At 48.5% G+C, this 20,706-nt stretch overlaps 1 protein-coding gene across 3 annotated transcripts in view; it reads right to left on the bottom strand.

Annotated features, from left to right (window-relative positions):
* Positions 1-1,039: 1,039 nt before the first annotated feature.
* The window catches only part of DSCAML1 (DS cell adhesion molecule like 1), a 347,436-nt gene continuing 327,769 nt past the window's right edge, over positions 1,040-20,706 (bottom strand). For 2 of the 3 annotated variants that reach the window (XM_028516804.2, XM_036028516.1), the window contains 13 exons: positions 15,797-15,950; positions 12,425-12,542; positions 11,896-12,059; positions 11,487-11,585; positions 10,619-10,807; positions 9,856-10,143; positions 8,102-8,257; positions 5,906-5,936; positions 5,647-5,765; positions 5,202-5,354; positions 4,410-4,604; positions 3,579-3,890; positions 1,040-2,021 (listed from right to left, as the gene is read on the bottom strand). In XM_028516804.2, the coding sequence (XP_028372605.1) occupies positions 1,546-2,021; positions 3,579-3,890; positions 4,410-4,604; positions 5,202-5,354; positions 5,647-5,765; positions 5,906-5,936; positions 8,102-8,257; positions 9,856-10,143; positions 10,619-10,807; positions 11,487-11,585; positions 11,896-12,059; positions 12,425-12,542; positions 15,797-15,950 (2,454 nt within the window). In that variant the 3' untranslated portion in view covers positions 1,040-1,545. Of the gene's footprint in view, positions 2,022-3,578; positions 3,891-4,409; positions 4,605-5,201; positions 5,355-5,646; positions 5,766-5,905; positions 5,937-8,101; positions 8,258-9,855; positions 10,144-10,618; positions 10,808-11,486; positions 11,586-11,895; positions 12,060-12,424; positions 12,543-15,796; positions 15,951-20,706 lie in introns of those variants that run through there. The other variant, XR_004903802.1, reaches the window with a different exon arrangement.

The raw sequence follows: 20,706 nt of genomic DNA, 5'->3' as shown, positions 1-20,706 counted from the left end.
ATAGCCGACATACTCAAAATATCCCAATCAATAAAGAAAATGAAAAATGTGTCTTTTATTTTGTGGAGAAAACATTATGGACTCTTTGGCCAACATAATACTTCTTAGGTACACCTTCTTTTCACCAGGGGCTCCACCCATGCTGGAGGGAGGCTTCCGAGGCTGTGAAGTTTGTGGCCCTGGGATTTTACTAGTCTCCTGGGTATTTCTCTCTCTGCCTAGCCAAACCTTTGTGTCCTTGGACGCCCAGCTCACATGCCACCTCACTGTGCTGTGCTCTTAACCCTCTCATCAGAAATGGCTCCTCTGCATACCTGCAAGTGTGTGGGTTTCCTTCTACCTGGTGCTCTAATTACCAGCTCCTCTGAAACCAGAAGTAGGACTGGCCTGTTTCTCTTGGCTGAGCACCATTCTCCCTCCTCCATGGGCCCTTTTCACCTCTGGCCTCTGATGTCCTCACCACCTCTCCCTGTGGGCTCACCTTGCCCTAACTGTCAGCCCAGAGCTTCAGGCCCTGGCCCTGCCCCTGGGGTATATATAATCTCTTCCTCCTCTCCCAGTTTGTAGGAACCTCTCACATAACCTAACTGCTCACTGGTAGTTTTGAACAGATTTACTCCTCTAGCTATGCTGTATTCTCCCAGAGGAGAGAAGCTGGTAGACATGCCCAGCCTTCATACCGGGCTCCCTAGAGCTCTCACCAAGGTTGCCTCACTTTATATTGATAGGTAAGGAAACTGGGTCTCAGAGGGGTTTTGGAACTTGCTCAAAGCCACACAGCTGGTCCCCCTAGGGCCCAGCACAGATTTGCAATCAGAACAGGTACACAAGGATGGCCCCCTGGCTAATTGAAAGCCTTTTAAAAAGCTTAACATGCTGAGCTACAGCCCAGATTTCTCAAAATCTCTCCATAGAAATGATGGCCTGGTACACGGGCCTTTCCTTCCTCCCTCCCAATGGCCCTTAGCAGATTGGAAAAAGCCACCACATAGAAACATAACTTTTATTGCACACAGCGCTGGGTCTTTTTTCATAGAAAAAGGTATTAACACATAAGCATTTGCAAATTGAAGCATCTCCTGGATTTCTTGGAACAGTAAAATCGCATGCAGTGTCTCTGAGTTGGGATTTTGGTCTTTGTCAAAACCACCTAGATTGGAGGGAGGGGTGTAGGGAGGGGAAAATTGCTGAGTCTTTGTGCCTCTGTCTCAAAATAAGGTTGAGAGAAATATATAGATATATAGCTTGTTGATATGTTCCTACTTGTCTATATATGTATATATCTCTTCACGCATATTTTGTGGGGTGGGAGGTGACTTGTACTGTCAAATTCTTCGTGCCCTGGCTCCATGGAGAAGAAGAAAATAGTTTCATTTGTACAAAAGAGTTCTATGTACAAGCATTCATGACTTGGGTTTGTTTTTCATTGTTGGTTGGTTTTTGTCTGTCAGTTTAGTATAAATAATGCAGGAAGACAGCCACGATGGTGTTTGAGGGCTGCAGGTCCAGACAAGTCCACACATAGGGCTGTCTTCTTGCTGTGCCCTACACCAGGGTGTAGGACTTAGAGTAGGCCCCAGCCCCCTGCTTCTGAGACCTCCCTACCCCTGATGTGCTCATCTCGAGAAGTGAGTCCCTAGAGCCCCCCACTTTAGTATGTGGGCCCCCAGTCCTCAGAGACTCAGTGCTGGGGGCTGGAGGGGCAGTGCTAGGTGCAGCAGGGGGCTCAGCAGGGGTGGGACCTGGTGCTGGGGGTGCCGTGCCAGCTGGGGGGGCAGGCATGGCCAGAGTCCTCTGAGGTAAGGTGGATGTGGAGGCAGCAGCAGGGGCGCCTGGGTGTGGGAGGCCCAAGGGCTTGCTGGCAGGGTCCAGAGTCAGGTGGCGAGCCTGGGTGTGATAGGTTCGAGCCAGATTCCGGATGGAGGCCTCTCGGGGTGGAACCATAGGACAGGGCTCGCGTCCATCTGCCTTTCGGAAGAAGGCCTCTGACTTGGCATAAAGAGGCAGGTTACAGTAGTCACCTAGAATCACAGAAGCAGAGGATGTGAGAGGCAGAGGTCTCTGGGAACCAACTTGTTTAACCAACTTTCTGCCCCTCAATATCCTTCCTGAGCTGGCCCTCCACAGGCTGGGCAGTAAGGAGTTGACCTCTCTTAGTCTTAGTTTCCATATCTGTGAAATGGGGATAATCACATTACCCTATAGGACTGCTCAGAGTAATGAATAAAATAAAGTATGGAAAGTTCCTCAACACATGGCCGGCGCACAGTGGTTGCTCAATAAACCAATGTTTATTGTTGAATGATCACTATAAATGGTTCAGCTTCAGCTTGCAGAGAGCTTACTTCTGGAGACCAGAACTTCCTAAGAGCTCTGGCTACTAGAGAACTCTTTTAACTATGAGTAGAAAAGTATTGTCACTCCCTGACACTTCTGTCATTGAACCCAGTTCTGCCCTCTGAGGACCCACAGAACAAGGCTTCCCCCTCTTTCCCATGCTGCCTTTCAGATGTCTGAAATCAGCTACATGTCCCCTCTCTCTCCCTGGTCCCCTCTTCTTCAGTTGGAATTGTCCTTAATTTCTTAAACTCTCTGCTACACTGATCCCTTGGCTCTGTGTGACCCTCCCCTGTGCACATGCCTCCCTCTTGCTGACCATGCCGGGTACTTCCCTTAGATGATGTAATTCAGTGCTTCCACCCCGCAAAGCTGCCTGCATTTTGCAAGTGAGGAAATTGAGATTCAGAGATATTAAGTAATTTGCCCAAATTCACACAGTCAGGAGGGGCTGGATACGTCATTAAGGGCTGTAAGCCTACTAAATCCTTGACCTTCTGTTACCCCAGACTCTTCTCCAGGTGACCCTGAGCCCCTCAGGTTAGCATGGCCACTTAGCAAGGCCAGTACTCAGCAGACCAGACTAATGGTTTGACAGCCTGGGCCTTGTATGCTGTGATCCCAACATCTGCTGAGGCACTCCCCCTCCTATACCCTTGGTTATTCTAGACCTGCCCCACCAACCTCAAGGGGCATATGGTCTGGCCAGGCCCCTGGAGTTGAATGATTCCCAGTCAGGCTAGGTCACTGCCCCTACCACCAACCCAGAGGTTCAGCCACGATAGGCTGAGCTGCCAGGATTGCTTCTCTGGGTCTGGATTAAGTTCACACAGCACTGAGACCAGTGGCCATTGGGCAGCTGATGCCATAGGATCTCTCTCCATCCATAGCTTCAGATTAAGGGAATGATCACTACTTAATGAGAACCTACTATATGCCAGGCATGTATATAATTTCTCATGCCCATTGCAACAATGAAAATATATGCTATCATTTGCATTTTTACAAATGAGAAAGTTAAGTCCAGAGAGATTAAATGACTTGCCCAAGGTCACAGAAATATTAAAAGGTTGAACCAGGATGTGGACCCTTATCTGTTTGTTCCCAAGCCTTTATTCTTTGCAATACCTCACACTGCCAAGGAGCCCTACTGGATCTGAGTGCTGTTAGGGCTAGGCCTAGGCAGGGCTTATGGGGTTAGGGGCCAGGGGACACAGAAGGGAGGTGGTCTGGACACTCACTCTTGTTGGCCCGGTGAGGGATGGGCACAGCTACATTTTTGCCCCGGTCTGCATCCTGGGGCTTGGGTGGAGAGGCAGTGAAGCGGCAGATGCCAGGCTCTGAGGGTGTGCTCATGGACGTCATGCTGTCAGCATTCTCATTGGTGCCTGTGGTCATCTGGTCAGAGGAGCTGTCAGAGATGAAGCACTCGGTGATCTCAAATTTGGCATGCTGCAGCTGCTCCTCCAGCTTGGCATGCTCATAGGCTCGGGCCAGCTCCTCATAGGTGGAAGAGGCACTCTCAGTGGACACCATGCTGTTCCGTCCTTTGTCTGATGAGATGGAAGGCATAGAGTTAAGAGGAAATAAGCGGGTTGTGGGAGAAGGGTATAAATGAGTCAGACTGAGCAGTTCCCCTACCCTAACCCCAGCAGCCATTGGAAAGCCTGGCCTCAGGTGTAACAGGCTCAGAAGATCCTGCTCTTCCACTGTGAAGATGGCAGTGGTGGCAGAATTGGGGTCTTTGGCTAATGAAAGGCAAACACCTTTCATTCTTGAAAATAAGCAGCTACCTGGAACACTCAGCCCTTTCTCCAACAGACAGCATAAGTATTATTTTGTCTGACATTTTTGGGGAGAGCAAAATGAAATTCTTGAACAGGCAAAGCTCAGTGATGTCCAGTGCTTTTGTCATAGCCACACAGCAAGTCAGTGGCCAGCTGGAAATGAAGGTGATTTGTGTTGTGGACTCCACAGGCTGGTGGGTAAGAGTTGGGAAAACAGAAGGTAGAGATGGATGATGGGGAAGCAGAGGGGGATTGAGCAGGACACAGGCTGGGCCCTGGTCTCACCTGTGTCCTGGGAGAGACTTGCGCTGTAGCTGTCACTCTCAGTGACTGTGACACCATGCTGAGAGCCTACGGTGCGCCAATCGGAGGTGAGAGTGCGGGCGGGTGTGGAGGCCTGGCACTTGGTCAGGGTCCACTGACTTGAGTACCGGTTCCGGGTACTGTGGGCTGACTTTACATTCTTCCTGGACACTGGGTCTACACAGAGGAGGCAAGAGCTAGCACCTGCCAACAGAGGGCACTTGAGCTTGGGAAGAGAGGGCAGTGGGGAGCAAGAGAGGAGGCAAAAGTAGCCATAAAACTCTCTTGGGAATGCTGAGCATGCTGCCTTTCCTGACGACATCAGCTGGGCCCAGAGGAGGGGATCAAATATGTCTACACATGGGGGCAGTGGGCAATATCCTGGTCTTCTTCACCCACCCTATCTTTTCCTCCAGCCTAGGAAGAAGGTCACCTTTTCTGCTGCATCCTGACTGTGCATCCCTACAGTGTTTGACGTATTTCATTATTATGTCTCAAGTGCTAAAGGCAGAAGGCCCTAGAGGGCAAGAATAGCCAACCCTCACTACATTTCTAGGAAGGAAACTGAGTCCCAGAGATATAAGGTTAGTTATATACCCATGGTCACAGTTATTTAGTCTGAAAGCAAGGTATCCAGACTCTAACTGCAATGCTTTTTCCATTCTTCCATGCTGTTCCTCCATCCTATTTATTTTTTAAAAAATCACCTATGCCCCATGCTGTGCCAAAGACACATAGTGGAAGGAGGGTTGTCTCCCTGGGGATAATACTTACTGGTGCCAGGCCGAATATCAGACATATCAATGAGGGGTCCTGTGCTCTGGATGAGCGCTGGGTGGTGCAAGGAGACACCGGTACAGAAACTCTGTGGGTTGACAGCTTGGCTGAACTCAGCATCTGCCACGGGGATGGTGGCCTTATCATCTCCTGGGGGAAGAAGAACAATCAGTGGCACTCCTTCCCATTGGGCACCATCTTTAATTCCCAAATTTCTCTTTGTCTTTATCCAATGTTGAAGCCTAGAAGGACCAGGATAATTCTCCCTTAGACAAAGAAGGAAACAGCCCTTGAGAGAAGCTGCAATGCATTCCAGGTTGTTGATAGGGCTTCAGTAAGAACCCTGGGCACTGCTGTGAGGGCTGGTGCTGTCCTTTGTGTGCTCTGGCCTGGAGAAGTGCACTTAGAACAGGGAAGAGAGCTTGTGGCACCTGTTACTCACCCAGCTGCTTGATGCCCTCCTTGTCCTCAATTAGCAGCTGGACCCTGGGGATGTCAATGTGTAGCCGTGGACCCTGGGGTGGTCCCTTCACAGGGGTGTCAAAGCTTCGGTTATTTTTGCTGTGGGGAGAAGGGCTAGAGGTCGGTGACTCAGCAGCCATAAGGGGTTAGGGGAGGAGTTTTTGCAAAAACAGTGGGGTCTTAGAAGCTTGTCCCCCTGTAGGGGGAGAAGAGAGAGGAAGCAGCTATATGAAACCCACCTTATCAACATTTCTGCCAAACTCTTTGCATCTGCAAAACAGTAGAGAGAGGGGCTGGGTAAGAGTGGAGTTTGAATAGGATGAGAATTGGAAAAGGCATGGGACAAGGTGGGAGAATTGCCCCAGTTAGGGCCAAGGCTGGTCTTCTGGGAAGAAGAGGAACAAATGTAGGGACCTCAAAAAATAGTCCAAAACATGATAAGGTCTCATTGCTTCCATTCAGGATTTGGCTGAGTTCTGTTTTCCTTTTCTCAGACTTTTATCTAATAAGAAATTCCTTCCTAAAGGAGAGGGTATATAAAAAGCTCCTTTTGCTTCCTGAATTGACTCTAAAAGAACAAGACCCCAGATGAGGCTGAAAACATGCACCAACAGTGGGTGTATCCTTAATAATCTACTAGGGAGAGGAGGGAGTGGAGGATGAAGTAGGGCTGGTCAGTTGGCAGCCCCAGATGACTATCAACCAAGAGGCTTCACTTCCTCCTCTAGAGCGGAGGTGTCAAACTCATTTTCACCGGGGGCCACATCAGCCTTGCAGTTACCTTCAAAGGGCTGAATGTAATTTCAACTCCTTAATAGTTAAGGAGTAGTTACATTTATACAGTCCTAAAATTATTTCAGCCCTTTGAAGGCAAATGTGAGGCTGATGTGGCCTCTAGTGAAAATAAGTTTGACACACCTGCTCTAGGGCATCTATCCCCTAAAAATTCTATGGATGGATTTTGGGGTCCCTGCTTTGTTTCAGAGGGGCTTTGAGTAGGATTGGGACTCTCAGGTTAAAAACCTGATGAGAGAGAAGAAAAGGTCCTAGTTAATCCATTAGACCCCTGATAACTGAGAATGATCTGGTAGAGTGAATTTAGTTGCACAGATGCCTCCAAGCATCCAAATGCTATTCATTCATTCATTCATTCATTCTTGATCCAAATCTGTCAATCCACCCATCCAACTATTCACACACTCATCTACTCACCCATCCAACTATGCATCCACTATCCACCAATTTAACTACCCATCCATCCATTCAACCATAAATCCATCCAACTATCTCTCCAACCATCCATCCAATTATGCATTCATCTATTCAACCATTCATCCAATCATCCATTCATCCATTTATTCATTTGACTTCTAGCCATCTTTCCATCTCTCCATCCTATCATCCACCTATCCATCCAAATATACATCTGTGCATCCAAGTATCCATTCAACATCAATCTATCCAACCATCCACTCACCCATTCAACCACCTATCCATCCATGCATCCATTCATCCATCTATCCACTCTTCCATCCATCTATCCATACAACCAACAATCCATTCAATCGTCTATCCATTAAACCTTTTATTTGACCATCTTTCCATTTATACATTTCTCCATCCAACCATCCAATCAATCCTCTAATCATCTACCAACCATCTAACCACTCACCGATTCAATCATCTAACCATTCATCCAACACCTAAACCCTAGGCAGTGTTAGTCTTCTGTGCTACAATTGTGCTCTGGCTTCTCAAATGAGACCATAAACTCTACAAAGGCATGGATTGTCCCTTCTTCATTTATCTTTTTATCTCCAATGTCTGACATATCAATAATATAGTGGATACTCAATAAATGTTTTCCAAATGAGTGATGAACATTTTTTAAGCAACTAGTAAGTGTCAGACACTATACAAATTGAGACAAATCAGACCCATTCATGCTAGACTGTACTATTTAGTGTTGGGAGAGATGATATTCAAAATATTTGAAAACTGATGAGGCATGGAAATTCTCCAGTCAGAAATGATCAAGCCCCTAGAGAACACCTGCAGACATATCATCAGTAGCTGGGTCCTAGGAAAGTCACAGGAATCCTGTGTGAGAGAATGGCACACCTAGGGTACAGGGAGCAACATCTATTTACCAAATAACATGGAAATGTTTAAATCTTTTAATACACACCATGGCTTTACCAATGTGAACCTCTAAAAGTCTGCCATGGTTAGGACAGGCACAAAGTCCTGGGGTATATAGGAGGGGGCAGTGAACACTAGGGAGGTTTTAGAAAGTTGCTGTGCCAGCTCGCCTTTCAAGGGGACACAGACACTCTATCTTATCCAGATAAGGCTGTGAGTCAGTAGTAGGTGGCCACTGGGGCTGAGGGTCAATACTCCTGCCCAGGAAGCCCACAAGAAGGAAACTCCCCCACCTCGGAGCCGCTTCAGCCGCTTCTCCTTCCTCTTCTTTCGTACAATGAAGAGCAGAGCCACCGCCAGTGTAGCCAGGATGACTGGGCAGCCGATAGTGAAAAGCTTTTTCACGTCATCCCCCTCACCTTGAGCAGACTTGATGGGAGGGATGGTGCCTGATTGGGGGTGAAGAAGGGAGTCAGCTGTTCCTTATGAGTTGGGTGCTATGCAGATTCCCATGAGCAAGGGAGCCCTTTGACTTTCCTTGCTGTCCCCGTTCTCCCTCTGACCTCCACTTCCTGGTACAGAGCTCCTCCCCTCCCCTCTGCAAACACAAATTCTGGTCCCATCAGGAGAGCCTTAAACAGTTGGGTAGTTTTTACATTATATTTTGATACTACTGATTTCCTGGGCCTGTTTTAAAGTTATCCTGAAGTCTCTCAGAGAGTCTCTTGCCTGTTGGAGTTCCTTCTCCCATGGGCAATATCTCTTAGCTTTGGGTGCCTACAGGGAGACAATGATAGAGTCTCCTGCTGACAGCCCTCTGCCATGCCCTGATCTTTGACTGCTTCAAAGCCTCACCTAAGAGTTATCTCCTTCATGAAAGCGTTCCTGTTTGAGCCCACCCCCTTCTGATACTACTTCATTCTTTTTCCTTAACACACAGGTAGACTTAGTTTAGCTTGTAACATCGAGTCCCTATGAATGTAGTCTTCTGTAAACCTTTAATCTATGTGCATGTGCATGTGATCTGTGTGTGTAGGCACATGTGTTTGTGTGTGCATGTGTACACATCTGTTCATGCATTGTGGGAGATGTCCCCATGTGGCAGGCTCCAGTTTGTGCTCACAAAATATCCATATGCTCATCTAAATTTCTCAGCTTCTGGGTAGCTAGATTAGAACCATGTGACTAGTTCTTTTTTAAAAAATATTTTATTTATTTTTAGAGAGAGAGGAAGGGAGAGTGAAAGAGGAGAGAAACATTGATCAGTTGCCTTTCACCTGTGGGGGTGTGAAAGGCAACTGATCAGGGACCTGGCCTGCAACCAGGCATGTGCCCTAACTGGGAATTGAACTGGTGGCCTTTCAGTTTGTGGAACGATGCCCAGTCCACTGATCCACACCAGTCAGGGCCCATATGACTAGTTCTAGACAACAGAGTGTGAATAAGTCATGAGTATTATCTCCTGACCAAGGCAATTAAGAATTTGTGTGCCTCTTATCTCTCTCTCTTCTTGGTGATCTTGGAAGTTATAGATTCAAGATGACAGATCTAAAAGGTGGTGGGTAGCCAATCCTCATGAGACTTTATGAGAGCAAGAAACAAATCTTTATTGGTTTAGCTATGGAACTTTTCATGTCTCTCTCTCTCTTACTGCAGCACAGGCTCTCCCATCCTGTCTAATACACCATATTAGCAGAGGGTTCTTAGAGGGCAGGACCTCAGCTGCATCTTCACCTCCCTCTCCTCCTCTCTGAAGTAATGGACAGCAAAGCTCGTGCCTTCAAAGACCCTCTATCTTTAGTGTTATAACCTTGTCTCCCTGTCTATCTCTATTGGCCACTAGTGCATCTGACTACTTACCTGCCTGCCTACCAATCTGTGACTTCCTTTGCCTGCTTATCCACCTGTCAGCCTTTCTCTTGACTGTTGTCCTGCTGATTTATCTATTTGTTTGTCTTTCTATTTGGGTGCCTGCCTCTCTGCCAACTTCTCTGGCAGCACCTTGCTCCAGCATCTGTGCTGCTCCCTCCCACCCTCTCTGACTCACTGCCATCGTAGTCCAGAGTGGCGAACTGGGCCGTCTCATTGCCGCAGCCAGCGCTGTTGCAAGCCCTCATGCGTAGCTCATACCATGTGGCTTCTCGAAGTTCTGTCAGAAATACCTCCCCAGAGGTGTTGGCCCGGAGACCCTGCCAGGCCCAGGTGCCCTTGGGCCGGTACTCCAGTCCAATGGCTGTGATAGGGCAGCCCCCATTGTTCCAGCCCTGCAGGTTAAGCCGAGCATGTGTGGAGTTGATGTGAGTGAAGAGATGCTGGTCTTTGCTAAAGGAGGGCTCTGGGGGTCAGAAGAGAGAGAGAGAGAGAGGGAGAGAGAGAGAGAGAGGTTAGAGAGACTGAGGGGAGGGGATTCATTCAACTGGGCTGGAAAGGGTTCCCCAGGGTCACCCAAGACTGCAGTGGTTCCAGGGGGATCAGTGGTTAACCCCAGGGAAGAGAGGAGGAGGACAGGAGGAAAGGACCTAGAGAGAAGGCTTCAGCAAAGGAGGAATAGAGATGCAGGAAGAAGGAAGAGAAGGGATAACATCTGCCCCCCACCCCACTGTAGGAAAGTGGGAACTGGCTTTTCCTACTGTGATTTGTCCAGATGTTACAGTGATGGGAATTAGGTTGAGTCTCTCCCTTTAGCTTCTTGCTTCCCTGCACCCTCCTTCTCTATCCCCGCCATCTTCTACCCCTTGTCTTGAGATTTTCTCCCTCCCCTCCTCCTCCCTGGACATATCTCTCCCTATACCCCTGTCATCAGGCCTCACCCCGCCCATGGGTCTTGGCCTCGATGATCTCGCTGATACGCCCGGAGCCCACACTGTTCTTGGCCGCCAGCTTCACCTTGTACCATGTGCCACACTTGAGACTGTCCAGCTTGAAGGCCCGCTCACTGGAGCTGATGAACACGTCCTTCCACTCCTCGCTGTGGTCCACCGAGTACTGCAGCACGAAGCCTGCCCGGGAGGTTTGCCTGGCTCAGGGGGGTAGGGTGGGGCCAGGGGTACCCAATAGGCATCACAGGGGTGGGCTCTGGGCAGGGGGCAGAGTGGGGTCTTTGGTCATTGGCAGGGGCAGATGTACTTCAGAGGAAAAACTGAAAGGACCTTGGGTGAGTTTTACTGCTCTCTCTTCAGTTCTCATGTTAGGGTTCAGAAGCCAAGGTGGGGAGGGAAGCAGAAAACCAGGTCTGTGAGGCTTAAAACGGATCCTGTTTAGACCCCAGTGCTCCACATGTGGCCCCATGACAGCAGCACGGTGTGACCCTCACTAAATGCCTTCTCAACATGCAAAGTCTCAGAATCTTCTCTAAAGCCCTCCTGAATCAGAATCTTCTTACAAGATCCCCTGGTGATTCATATGCATGTTAAAGCTTGAGAAGGACTCATCCAGTAGTTTGTCCACTTATATAGATTTAGGAACTGAGGCCCAGAGAAAAAAATGACTTCTTTAGGTTTGCATGGCTCTCTAGGAGTGTTCTAAAGCTCAGATGCCTAGGATGATGTACTTTTCATGGCACTTGGGTAATTTCCTTGTGGTCTGAATTGTAACCCCCATCACTTCCTGGGCATTATGGGGGACTCTGGGCCCAGATTCCTTCCCACGCCTACCCCTCCTCATCCAGACTCCTCTTACCTCGGATGGAGCTGCCCCCATTGTCACCTGGAATCCAGGTCAGAGTGATGGATGAAGCAGAGGTTTTGGACACAGTGAGGCGGGGCTGGTCCGGGGGAACTGTGAGGAGAAAGCCACCAGCCCTCACCATAAGGGTTGACTTCTGATGATGTGGGCTTGGGGGTATCCCAATAGGAAGGAGGGTAAGGGACTGGCTTTCTTATATTCTAGGTGCTGCCCTCATTCCTGCTCATTCTCCCTGCCCCGCCTGCCTGCTCATCCATTTGACATCTCTGTTCCACTGAGAATTGGTCTCCCTCGTGATAGGTCTTTTTCTTCCATTCAGAAACCCTGTCTTTTACATGATGGAATTTCTACCCCTTCTCCATCCCTGCCCCAGCCCGAGCCCCACCTGCCTTACAGGGCTCACCTTGCACAAGAAGGTTGACAATGATGGTGTCAAAGCCCCCAGTGTTGGTAGCCGTGCAGGTGTAGTAGCCTGAGTCCTCAGCCTTCACAGCACGCAGCAGCAAAGTGCCATTGGTATGGATGAGCCGGTGCCCATCCATGGACACAGGGATGGCCGAGTCTTCACTGTGGGGGGTATGGGTTTTGGCAAACATTCCCTCCCCCAGAGCGTCCCCCAGGTCTGTAGGCAAATAGAGCTGGAAGCAGAAGGAGGCTTGCCAGGAGTCCCTGGATTCTTGGGTATTTCTTAGGACTTCCTGAGGGGTGTCTAGTAGCCTTGGCCTTTTAACTATCCAGGCGAGGGAGCTCCTGAACTCCCAACAGAGGGGCACCAGGGAGGCCAGGCCTGCTTCTGAGAGTGGTAGCTGTGCACCTAAGGCACCCACAGGGCCAAGTCAGCAGAAAGGGAGGGATGCCAAAGCTCTTTGTCATGGCTCTTCCGCTATGCTCCTCTCTGTGGGTCACCAGTCCCTCCAGGGTCCCGCACATACCTGTCCTTGGTCCACTTCACAGCTGGGGCTGGATCTCCCACTGAATTGCAAGGCAGCCGGACATCTTTCATCCAGGGTGTTGTCACAGTGCCCCCAAATGAGATGATCTTTGCTGGGGCTACAAGGAAGAGAGGCTAAGGACCTCCTCACTTCTATACCCGATACTGCCTTTGCCCCTCCCCACCCTCCTTCCTCAGGGCTTGCTGAATTTTGTGTAAAAGTCGTTCCTCTCCTACCTGATCTCTACCTTGGACTTGGGGTTGGGGATGCAGGGAATTTCAACTGGGAGTGCTTGTTCAACAAACATTTATCAAATGCCTATTGTGGGTCAACTCTCACATGAGATGCTGAGGATTCACAAAATAAATAAAATTTATTCCCTGTGCTCAAGTTGCTGATTGTTCAAGAGAGAGACAGGTACTTTAAAAAGTCATTACAGGTGAAAAATACTGTGGCAGGGGTAGGTACAAGTCCTGATGGGAGTATCTCCCTGAAGGAGTAGTGAACTGGGTTGTTTGGCGGTGGTGGTGATGAAAGCTAGGAGAGACTTTAGACTCTTGAAGGCTAAGGAGCTCATTATGCAGAGAAGGAAAGGCCTGTCAGGAAGAAGGAACAGCACTGAGAGGCACAGAGGACTCAATCACATGGCAAGTGTGTGGGTCTGCAAATACTTGATTGAGGTGACCAAAGCCCAGGGTGAGCAAATGGGGGCAGACAAAAGCAGAGCTGAGGGGTGAGCAGGAGTAGAAGCATGGAGGGGGTGCTCTGCTGGTAGAACAAGGAGGCTGGACTTCCTCTTGAGGTTATAAGGAGCTACTAGAGGCTTATAAATAAGTAGTGACATGTTCAAAGTCAAGTTTTAGCTCAATTTCTGGCTGCATGCCAAGGAGGGCTTGATGTGGCTGGTCCTGAAGGATGGATGTAGACCAGAGACAGGATGGTGGTTACAATGCAGGCAGAGGTGGTGGTGGGGGTGGGGAGATGGGAGGCTCAGGATAAGAACTGCCAGGACTCCGGGTCTGTCTGGTTTCTGGGGAAGAGATGGAAGGGGAGGTGAGGATGTCCGCTGGGACTCCAGCTGGGCCAGCTCAGTGGGTGGTAGTGTCTTCGTGGAGACAAGGCGTGGGGCAGGGAGAGTGGGGCAGGCAGGAGCGATGGGAAGACCACCTCACACTGAGCCCAAAGTGCCTGTGGACACCTAAAGGGGCAGCTAGAAAACAGTTGGATATAAATGTTGTGGAGCGTAAGAGAGATGGCTGGACCACAGACACTGATGTGGGAGTAGGCAGAGTGATTGAGGTCACTAGGAGGGGATGTAAACTGACAGAGAAGTGGCAAAACCCTGGAGTCAACACACATAGTCTCAGGGGAGAAAGGAATGTCTCTGCATGCAGAGCAGGGGTAGGCCTGAGCAGCGGAGAGGAGCAGAGGGCATAAGCCACATTCCCGGAAAGCAAGGGAGGCAAAGATGTCAGGGGTCCATCCAGAAGGCAGTACTGTCATGTACCTCACAGATTCCAGGCCCACCGGTAGAGATCTTAATTTAACCAAGTGACTGAGTGCTTCAGAGGGCCAGAGACAGGGTCTTGGTAGCCAAGGGTCCCTTTTGGGGGAGATGGAAGATATAAAGTGGCCAAAGAAGCAATGTTTAGAGGTTTGGGTGCAGGAAATGGAGGAAATGGCATTTACTCTCCTGTGAGGGCAGTGCTGGAGCCACGGGCCTTGGGAGAATAGGGAGGTCTGGAGGAGTGGCTGGGGAGAAAGAAAAAGGCAGCTTGCGGCAGTGGAGGACTGCCTGGTGGCTGGAAAGACTTGCACAGAGCAGAGGGGCCCACGTTAAGATGGTTTCTACTGGGGTCACAGAGAAGTCTCCAGGGCCTTGGGGAGAGTACCACATTCTCTAGAGACCTGGTTTCTGGACCTGGTTCTACCACATGGCTGGGGCTTGCTCCCTGAACTTGTCTGGATCTCGGTGCCTGTGCGGGGTGGGGGTGGGGAAGCAGCAGGGCTTGTCCCTCCTGCCTCACAGGGCTACTATGAGCACAGAATGGGAAGATGTGTAAGTGTGTTCTAAGAAGTACAAAGTCCTCTGGGAATGTTTTATTTCATGCCCACAGGGAAGGGGCCAGTCTTTTGCCAAGATACCCTGTAGTCTCTCAGACCCTGTCTCTGGGCCAGTAACAGCTGTCCTGGGAAGACTGTAGGCTCTCAGCCCATTTCCTCCTGAAGGGGAGGAACTTAGGAGAGGGGATGGTAGCACCTCTGGGAAGAAGTGTCAGGGGAGGTGTAGAAAGAGCCCTGACTTGGAGCCAGAAGAGCCAGCCCACCACTGACAGCTGCCTGCAGGCCATGCAGTGCTGTTCAGTGCTCCACTGTAAATGGTATAACAAGCCCCACTAACAGGGCCCATGGAGGCCCCTGGCCCACTGCAGGCCCTGAGTGCGTGCTCCCTGACTCTGAGGCTGTGCCTTGGGGTGGGGGATCAGGGGACTGAGGCCTCCTGTGTCCCAACTAAATTCCCCCTTCTTTCAACTCTATGTGAGTTCTGGTCCTGGGGCCTGAGCTAGAGAGTCAGGTGGCTGTGGGAGGAGGCAGGGCCACGAGGAAAGGCCTGGGGCAGTCCAACACCAAAGTAGAAGACTGGTAGTCAAAGGCTCGTGTGGCTGAGCCTGGCCCCAGGGTCCAGGGCCCCAGGGTTGGCACAGAGGGCAGCCTAGCAGCTCTGTGTGGCTGCCTCTGTCTTGTTGCGGCCTTGGAACTGTCATTCTCTATAAAGTGGGGTGCATGTATCCCCATGGCACATGAATGTCCAGGTCAGGGATTCAGTGGGGTATTCCCTAAGGTCAAGCACAGTCTAATTCACTTGTGTGCAGCCTCTAGCCCAGAACCTCCTTTGTGATATGCACTCTGTGATGACTGTTACAAATGAACCAGAGATCAGTGTGGTCCCCTCTGCTTGAGGTGTCCAGGCTGCAGGATGAGGGGGCTCTCTTTGCAGTTCTGTGCTCTGTGGAAGTGTGTACCCTGTCTCGGCCCCCTCTGAAAAGCTGAGCATTGGGGAAAGTGCCCTTTGGGGATAGAGAGGGGCTAAACACCCCTTCTTTCAACCCCAGAGTAGAGTTTGAAGTGGGGGCCCCAGGTGCACCATGCCCAGCAGCCTCTTGGTATCAGTGCTGCCTTGAGTCTGTTGTGAGGCTTTCTGGGCATCAGGGGGCAGCAGAGGCCCAGTCTTGGGGGATGCAGGGAGGAGGCCTGTGGGCCGAGCTCCTCAGACAGGGTGGAGGGAGGTATCTCCCATTTGTGGAGGACCAGATATCTAGAAGGGAGCTCCTGGGAGCTTCTGTCTGTCTGGCCCAGGCCCATGCTGCTCACCCTTGCCAGCAGGCTCGATGGTGACCTTCTCGCTGCTGTTGCCCCGGCCAGCAGAGGTGACGGCAGCCACCCACAGCAGGTACTGCTGCCCTCGGTTCAGGTGGGCGATCCGATAGAAGAGCTGCTCTGGACTCGTCTCATACTCACTGGGAGCCTGTGGGGCAGAGGCAAAGAACTACTATGAACCAAGGCCCTCAGGCCTCCAGCCTCCAGCTCTAACCTTCCTGGAGACCCTGGGCTCAGAGGAGGTGGTGGGATCTGGGGCTATGGGAGGGGAGGCAGCACTCTGCCTACTTTGCCCTTTCTTTTTCTGGAGAAACAATGAACGGAAAGTGTGCTGGGCTTGGCCCTGGGCGCTGATGGGCCTGCTCTGGGGTATCGCTGGGTCAGCCTCAGTTTACTTCTGACTAATCCAGGTGCTGGCAACTGCAAGCATCAGGGAGTGGGAGTCTTTTGGTTGAGAGCTGGAGGGACCTGGGAGAAGGGAGAATAGAGGATTGAGGGTCCCAGTAAATCTTCAGAAAGGGAATCTCTGGGAAGAAGCACTAGGGTGTAGACAGGCTCCCCAGCCTGTCCCCACTCAGAGTCACCTCCCAGCCTTGCAGGGAGCAAACCCATCCAGAGGGTGAAGGTGCAGGAGAGAGAACTATGAATGCTTCACCAGGCAACACTTTATTAATGATTATTAGTGGTACAGAAGCTGTAATATATATTTGTAGGTTATATAAATCTATAAATTTTTTTAACCAAATGACAGTTTTGACAAGTTGCCAACAAAACAATATCAGATCCCAGTGGTTTTGCCAGTTGCTTTGATGAAAAGATTATGTTACCTTGGAAACCAGAGGCTCAGATATTGAAATGAATTTGAGAAGCAGCTTTTGATAAGCGCTAGTTTGCAGACCTCCTGTCAGCCTCTTCCCTGCTGCAGGCGGGATGGGGCTGACTTTCATTTTATTTTATTTTTGGTCAGCTGCAGGGAAGGGCTAGGAGGATGGCACTAGAGCCTTTTTGAAATCAGGGCAGAAGTCTAGGGAGGGGAGCCCTCAGAACAGATGGGGGGCCCTAAGGCCAGAGGGAACTAATAATTAGTTATCTGGGCAGTCACAGGATCTTACACACACATGTGCACATGCACATGCTCACACACATGGACACGTGTGTAGCAGCATTCATCCTGTGCTGAGAGACAGGCCTCCAGGCAGATATGGGGTCACAGAAGCAGGTTCTCTGTGCCCCATGGTAGGGCCGAGGGGCTCGGTGGCTTATATCAGGAGAAAATATTTTCTCCCCAGGGTCTCAGGCTGTCTGTAGGGAAAGGTTGAGGAGAAGGCACAGGCTTTCTTCAATACACACAGGAGGCCCCTGCTGGGGATAGGAGCAGAGCCGCCCTGAGCCCTGGTAGTTGGGGGACCATGTGCCTATCTGTAGTTCACAGCTGTGCAGGAGGTAGGGTGGTGTAGTGGCTTCAACACCTGACTGTCCTTACTAGGCATGTGACTCAGACAGTGTCTCTTATGGTTCCTGGGGCTTCAATTTTCTCTCCTGCAAATGAAGAAAGCAGTACTGCTCTGCCTACCCTGTGTGATCACAGTGTGTGTGATGCAAACGAGGCAAGGGGTGTATGTGGTTATTTTAAACAGAGACATGTTTTTCTCCTGGTTCATTTTTCTCTGATGGTAGAAGGGTGTGTGTGTGGGTGTGAAGAAAAGTTGAGTGTGGTTGCTGTGTGTGTCAGTGTGTACTGAGTGTATATTTCTCTCTACACAGGGAAGAAAATGTTTCCTCTCAAAGATTTTAGCATCTTACCCAGCCTCCCTTTAACTCACCAAAAATCTACTGAAAGCACTTTAAAAAACACACCACTATACTCTTATGTACAGTTCCAATGGAGCAAAAATTTTAAAAAACAGGTAAAACTACAAAAGAGGAAACTATAGGTAAATACTTATCTGTCTTTCTAATTAGAAAAATAAAGGCAAAAATTGTAAATGGAAGTAATTTATAAATGTAAATTATATTAAAAGAAAACCTATGGTACACCAAAAATAGAATCAAAGGCAAGCAATAAACTGTCAAATAGTTGCAACCTATATGATAAAAAATGTTTATTATCTTTAATATGTAAAGAGCACTCACAAAACAATAAGCAAAAATCATGAGCTAACCAGATTAAAAAATGGACAAATGACATAAATTGATAATTACCCAAAGATGAAAAAACACTAATAAAAACATATAACAATAATTGGCTTATCTAGTTATTAAAGAAAAAAATAATTTAAAACACATTTTTAAAAAACTCAACTGGCAAAATGAAAAATATATAATACCTTTCATTAACATGGGCACAAGAAACAAGCATGTACTTACCACACTAGTGGAATCTTTCTGAAGGGTAATTTGCAAATGTGTGTGCAAACCTTAAGAATATTCTTTGTGGCCTATGAATTCCTACAGAAATTTATTTTAGGCAATAATAAATCATGTGAATAGAGACATTTAGGAAGAATGCCTAATGAAGCATTATTTATAATGGTAAAAATTTAAAAATAGATTAATGTAGAAAATGGAGGGACTGATTAAATAGATTACGTACGGTCATTCAAAATCATATTTTAAAAATATTTGATGGTATAAGAAAGTGCCTACATATATTACATGAAAAAGGCAGGTTATATAACATTATGAAAAATTTCATTTTAACTAACTCCCTGACAAACCCATAACATCTGTACAGACCAAATACTAGAAGGCTATATACCAAAACTTTGCCAGTGTTTATCTTTAGGGAATGAGAGTGAGTACAAGTAATTTTTACTTTCCTTTCTATTCTTTTATATATTTACAGAATTTTCCACAATAAATTGCATTCTTATGATAATTAGAGAAAAACAACAAGTGTCTGGCAAAATATTTTTTTTTAAAAATTATCTATTTATTTTAGAGAGATGCACAAGAGAAACATCAATCAGTTGCCTCTTTCACAGCAACCCATGCACAAGCCCTGACCAGGAATCTAACTGGCAAGCTTTCAGTTTGCAGGACAACACCCAACCCACTGAGCTACACCAGCCAGGGTGTGTTTGGTAAAATTTCTATCAGAACCCAATGCAGCTCTGGTTGTCTCCAGGAGTAGCTTGCTGGGTGCCAGCACCATAGGTAGTTTCCCACATCTGTTCTGAGGATTCCATACACATGCTCATACACTTAGGCTCATGTGCATTTGCCCCTAACCCAAACTCATACCCACAGTTTTGCACTGTCACATGTACGCAAGTGTGCCCTGACCCCCACCATTCATTCCTGCAGCTCTTTCATAAATGAATTTGCAATGCAGTTATTTGGAATTTGGAATACATTTGTGCAAAATGGTAACCTCACAAATCACATATGGTGGTTAGGTCCCTGGATCCCTCACTAAGCCCAGTCCCTACCCTGAAATGTGGCTGATGTTCTCATCACACTAGCACAGCTGGCTCCTCGTGTAACACTGTCCAATGGGAAATCTTCCCACGAGAGAGGAGGTTCCTACATGTTCAGGACATGAAAAAGAAGCAAGGAGGGTCCCAAGGTCTCCAGCAGCAGAAGGAGGAAATGAGGACCAGGAGCTCTTCTCTGGGTCCTGGGAGTGGGGTTCCCAGCCAGTCAACTTGGGGCTCCTAAAGCCCAACTTAATGAGGAGACTGGGATCCTGGACACCAATCCCTTTGAAAGACTTCATTATCAGAGCAGAAAATGAGTGCACAAACCCAAGCTGGAGCATCAATGTTTGAAGGGAAATTTGCCCAATGTCTAAGGCTCTACAATTGCCAAGCTGCTAGTAATTCGTCAAATATATATTTAGTGACAATGATGTTCCAGGCACAGTGTTTGGCAGCTGGGGACCCAAAGATGAAAAGATGTTGTCCTTGTCCTCACAGGGTCCCACAGATCAGTGTGGGAGCAGATGAGTGAATAGATAATTGCCATCTAACACATTCAGTGTTTGATAGAAGGTGAAGAGTGCACTATGGTAGGAATCAGCAGGGGCAGAGGTATAGCAGTGCGAAAAGGCATTGTGGGTGCTCAGAATGTGACAAGCTTAGAGTAAGGAGAGCCTAGAATGTGTGTGTGAGGGGAACAGTTGAAGAGAGGGGAAAGAGGGGCAGAAGACTTGACTGAAAACATTGACTGGAAAATTGGCAGAACCACCCAACAATGGCAGGGTGTTATTAACCCAACATCTGCAGACCCCATGACCTAGCAATTCCCCTCCTAGGTGCAAGCCTAACAGGAATGCATGAACACCAAGAGACACATGCAAGAATATTCACAGCAGCCCCATTTGTAATAGCTCCAAACTGAAAGCTACCCAAATGCCTATTAATAGATAATAAATTATAATATGTGCACATTGTAACAATTGAAAACTACATAGAAGTGAGAGTGAATGAATGATTTATAACCACACACAACAATGTGGGTGAAATTCACAAAATAAAATAATGTTTAGTAAAAGAAGCCAGGCAAATAGTGTGACTCCATTTCTACCGTATACAAAAAGAGGCAACACTCATCTAGGTTAGGACAGTGGTTACCCTGCTGCAGGCGGGTGGTGACAGGAAGGGGTACAAAGGGGTCTTCTTGGGTGTTGTAATGCCCTGTTCCTAGCTCTGGGTGCTGCTTGTCTGTGTGTGCTGGGAGAATTCATGGAGCTGTACAGCTATGATATGTGCACCTTTGTGCATGTGAGGCAGTGGCCATGAGAGTGGAGAGGAGTGGGTGAAGTCACTGGAAAGATGGTTATGGCCTTCCTATCTGGTAATAGAACTCTAGCCTCAGAGGTGAGGAGCTGGGTTCAAGGAGTAATTCAGAAAGACCACAGGAAAGCAGAACACAGAGGAGGAGATGATGACACAATTACTGAG

Source organism: Phyllostomus discolor, chromosome 6, assembly GCF_004126475.2.
Source record: "Phyllostomus discolor isolate MPI-MPIP mPhyDis1 chromosome 6, mPhyDis1.pri.v3, whole genome shotgun sequence".
Taxonomy (NCBI): Eukaryota; Metazoa; Chordata; class Mammalia; order Chiroptera; family Phyllostomidae; genus Phyllostomus; species Phyllostomus discolor.
The sequence above is the reverse complement of the archived record's forward strand: the minus strand, read 5'-3'. Positions and strand labels throughout refer to the sequence as shown.